Source organism: Lolium perenne, chromosome 4 (genome assembly GCF_019359855.2).
Source record: "Lolium perenne isolate Kyuss_39 chromosome 4, Kyuss_2.0, whole genome shotgun sequence".
NCBI lineage: Eukaryota > Viridiplantae > Streptophyta > Magnoliopsida > Poales > Poaceae > Lolium > Lolium perenne.
This window is the reverse complement of record NC_067247.2, coordinates 24195713-24200364: the sequence shown is the minus strand read 5'-3', so window position 1 is coordinate 24200364 and position 4652 is coordinate 24195713. Positions and strand designations below refer to the sequence as shown.

At 45.1% G+C, this 4652-nt stretch overlaps 1 protein-coding gene across 1 annotated transcript; it reads right to left on the bottom strand.

Annotated features, from left to right (window-relative positions):
- Positions 1–278: 278 nt before the first annotated feature.
- On the bottom strand, positions 279–3603 carry LOC127291930 (guanosine deaminase). The gene is made up of 5 exons (XM_051321251.2): positions 3446–3603; positions 1758–1817; positions 1398–1588; positions 698–802; positions 279–606 (listed from the first exon to the last, which is right to left on the bottom strand). Exons 1-5 carry the CDS (start codon positions 3459–3461, stop codon positions 418–420), a joined length of 561 nt encoding a protein of 186 aa, XP_051177211.1. The 5' UTR covers positions 3462–3603; the 3' UTR covers positions 279–417.
- Between the last annotated feature and the right edge of the window lie 1049 nt (positions 3604–4652).

Below are 4652 nucleotides of genomic sequence, written 5' to 3'. Positions count from 1 at the left end.
TCTCGTGTAAAAATGATAAATGTTGATGCTCCAACACGACTAGGTACAGGATATTTTTTCTCTTTTTTGTACATGCCACATAAAATGTTGTTTTTCTACAAAAACTTGTGTACGAACATAAAATGTTAGGATGTACACCAAAACATTATTTCAGAATTTTTTGAACATTTTAAAATTTGTTTTTTAATTATTTTGTATAATAGGTGCATATGCACCTATGAGCCAAAATGCCACCTCCCTCTAATACTAAGCAAATGAAAATGCTTGTTTCTCAAAAATTGAAGCACAATGAGGATCAATGTATTATATTCAAATTATAGTTTGCGGCCCATCACCAATGACATAATGTTGAAGTTACATTATTTGTTATGAACATCAGGGGCTTTGAAATCAAAGTCTTTTCAATTAAACTGCACATTAGTACATTCGAAATTTCTCCTTGGTGTTCTCAAAGACTTGTTCGGCAAGCAAAGCTCCATTGCCATCTGCGCGCTTTATCTCCATGTTGGCCTTCTGGTAGAACCCAGTTCCTCTGAGAGCATCAGCAATGAAGTCATCGAATCCAATGGCAATAGCAGCTTCTGCCTTGGCCCCATACACCAGCCTCTGCATGGCAGCATTCGACAAGATTGTTGATTAAGGATAAAGCTATATTCTACCAGATGAAGAATGGCAAGGCAAGGGCTAAGAAATGAACCTTGATCCGGGATAGATGAACAGCACCAAAGCACATGGGGCAAGGTTCGCAGGACGCATACATTTCGCAATCGGAGAGCTCAAGTTTCCCAAGCTTTTTGCAAGCCTAGAGTAAATGCAGGACACTGATTTAGTGGGACAGATAACTAGACAATGGAAATGATCTAATATAACATGAAAAACTGTCAATGGTAACTCATTGATCATTTACCTTTGTCATGAAAAAATAAAACATTACTATACTGGTAGAGTTTATCAGCATTGTTATGGAACTTAGACCTATCTTTAGTGTACTCAAGTAGTCTACTTTATGCTGGTAGAGTTTATCTACATCGCTTTATCTCCGTGTTGGAATAGTCAATGTTATGCAGTTACACTGAAGTAGCTTGTTTTTTTAAAAGACACTGAAGTTCCTTAATTTGATAATGTGATGCAAGATAATATCACTACTAATAAGCATGTACAAGAATGAGAAAAAGATATTAGAACACAAGCCATATCATTTGTGTAGACAGGTGAACGCAATGTATAATACCCTTTGGAAGAAGAAAGTGGTACTAGTTCCAAAAGCATGAAGGGTGAATTGAGTACAACCTATATCAGCAAGTGAGGCTACAGGAAGAAATATATTAAGTACCGGAATGTAAACAGGAAGCACCAGGTAGCTTGTGAGAATAGCCTGTGTCCACATGGCACCCTACCTCTCTTATCGCAGTCACTTCAGCGTGCGCAGTTGGATCAGTGTAATTCAGAACCATGTTATGGCAACTAACTATCACTTCGTCATTGCAGACAACCACTGCGCCAAATGGACCTCCATGGCCACAGTCCACTCCCCGGTAAGCTTCTTCGACAGCTTTTGATAGGAACTTGTGATCCCTGTCCTGTACAGCTGTTTAATGCAGCAAAGCGTACACAAGTAAGTCTTTTTGAGCAGTACTCCAAATAGAGAAAACACAAAAAGCTGGAGAAAAGGACAGAAGACCTTCAATGGTCAAATATGCAATGTCTTGCAGTGCAGTAAGAAGTAGAGAGAGCAAGTGGAAACTAGGAACCAGTACCTTCCTGATGACCAGGAAATGCAGAAGCAACCGCGATGGTTCCATCCTTGGCCTCCACAACTACAAAAGAACGAAGAGTATAATTCATGAGGCACAGTTACATGGGATTTTGCACAGGATCAAGTCATCAAAAGTTACAAAGTAGAGCACCTTATGGAATAAATTAAAGAAAATTCATTGGAAACATAAATGACCTGGCATATACAGGCATTTTTCACTCCTTTGGCCTGTTGGAGCTGAATCTCTCAGCTCCTTGTTCTACCTCTCACAACTCTCAATCTCACTTTTGCTCACACAAGAATACGCACGCACTCACACTAGCCAAGGAAAGAAGAAAAAAGCTTCGCCATGAATACTCTCCCTTGGCACCACCGTGGCTACATCTTCTCTCACCTTCTCATTACCAAATAATCTGATTTACAATGCCTTAAACAGCTAGCATGTGCACCATGCGAGGGCAACAACCTGCCCACTAACTAACTAACTCACGGGCTATTCCTATGCCACTAACACATACCATGACCAGGCTTTGTCCTAGATTCTCTCCACGGTACAAAGACCTGGCCAACATGCACATTATCACTTACATCACTTGGCTTCAGCTCTCCCATGCAGCCGCCTCATACGGCACTGGGCATCTCGCCATCTAGTTGCATTGCACGACCATCACAGGCATCATGCCTTCCGTGGCATGGCTAAAGCTTCACCTGCTTTCCTACGACACCTAAACTGCATGCTCAACAAGAAACTAAAATATGCAGATACACATGTATCAAGATTATGTCTAAAATGTACATTGCCTGATGAGTCATGGATGTCCTACTCTATGGCTGCTCATATTCTAACTGTCCAACAGAAGTACTACCGGAATTCCCAATTTGACAGATGCAGAACCCTGTCTTAGCTCTGCTTTAATCGGCATCATTGCCCTGTTTTGGGCGAGCGCCAATAGAGGACCAGCACTGACAGTTTGGACCAGAACAATTTTGGTACTGACGGATGAGAAAGAAGGAAACTGTGCCCCAATGGAAGAAGAAGACTCAACAATTAAACTACAAGGAACAAAATTATATCCCCATTCCCCACCCCCCACCCGTCGCTGGACCTGCCTGTAACAGAACCAAACATAGGCTGGGAAGCGTAGAATCCTGATCTATGATCGTGTATAGTCTGCATCTTTCACGGAATTCCCAGTATAACTCCTAGTTTTGTCGAATGCGGAACCCTGTCCGTGCTCTGCTTTTGTGGGCGCCATTGCTCTGGTTCGGGCGAGTGCTAACAGAGGAGCAGCACCGACAGTTGGGCGAGAACAGCTTTAGCAGTGACGAGAAAGAACACAATTGCGCCCGCCCCAACTGAAGAAGGCAGCAGCAATCGAACTAGACCGAGCAGCGGACCAAATTAAATTCCACCCACCCCACCCGGCTTAGGCTCTGCCTCTAACTAGAGCGAGCACCGGACCAAATTGACTCCATTTTCGGAACAGAAACAGGTCCCAAACCCTGAAGCAGGTACCCCTCGCTCGTCGGATCTCGAGCCGCGTTCGACGGGGAAAAACAAAATCGACGCGATCGGGGGCAGACGCGCGCGAATCGTGGATCACGAGATTCCTCGAGACGATCGCGCGCGCGCGCGCGCGGCCGCGGAGCTGAAACGGGGTAAGAGGTCAAGCATTGAGAGCGCCGTACCCTTGGCTTCGTCCATGGCGACGGCTGGGGAGGGGCGAGCGGATCGGCGGAGGTCGCCGAGCGAGCGAGCGGGGACGACGTCTGTCCGGTGGGAGTGGGAGGAGGTCGGGTTGGGTTTGGGTGGTGGTCGGTGCCGCCGTGTGCTGGCGTGGGTAGTACCGTATAAGTAAGGCCGCGGCCGGCCGCTGCCAGGTGGGCCCGTAACGTGCTGGTGTAGAAAGTAGGAACGGGGAAGGCGACGACGCCGATCGACCGGGAGGGAGAGTCGTGTTAAACGGAGCGCGGCGACACCAAAAGAAAGCAGCACGCCACCACCTCGCTTGCGGATATGCACTTCCTATCGATTGGGTGTACATGTGTAGCCGACGTCAACGCCACATGGCTTGCATCTCATCCATTATCTCAAGGCATCCTCATCCCGGAGATCATGATCAATTTACACGTGCCATGTCTCCCAACAGCCCCTGACAGATTATACCTTTTGTTTGTATGTGGCACAACCACCGTACCATCCACCCCTTGTGATGGTATCGTCCACATGTTTTATACACATTATATGTCATTATTATGCATTTTCCGGCACTAACCTATTAACGAGATGCCGAAGAGCCAGTTGCTGTTTTCTGCTGTTTTTGGTTTCAGAAATCCTAGTAAGGAAATATTCTCGGAATTGGACGAAATCAACGCCCAGGCCCCTATTTTTTCACGAAGCTTCCAAAACACCTGCGGGGAAAGGAAGTGGGGCCACGAGTAGCTAGATGGTTGTCTTCTCCCCATTGTGCTTCATTGTCTGATCTTGTGAGCTGCCTATCATGATCAAGATCATCTATTTGTAATGCTACATGTGTGTTTGTTGGGATCCGATGAATAGAGAATACTATGTTATGTTGATTATCAATCTATCTATGTGTTGTTTATGATCTTGCATGCTCTCCGTTACTAGTAGATGCTTTGGCCAAGTTGATGCTTGTAACTCCAAGAGGGAGTATTTATGCTCGATAGTGGGTTCATGTCTCCGTGAATCTGGAGGAGTGACAAGAACCTCTAAGGTTATGGATGTGCTGTTGCCACTAGAGATAAAACATTGATGCTATGTTCGAGGATATAGTTATTGATTACATTACGCACCATACTTAATGCAATTGTCTGTTGTTTACAACTTAATACCGAAAGGGGTTCGGATGATAACCTGAAAGTGGACTTTTTA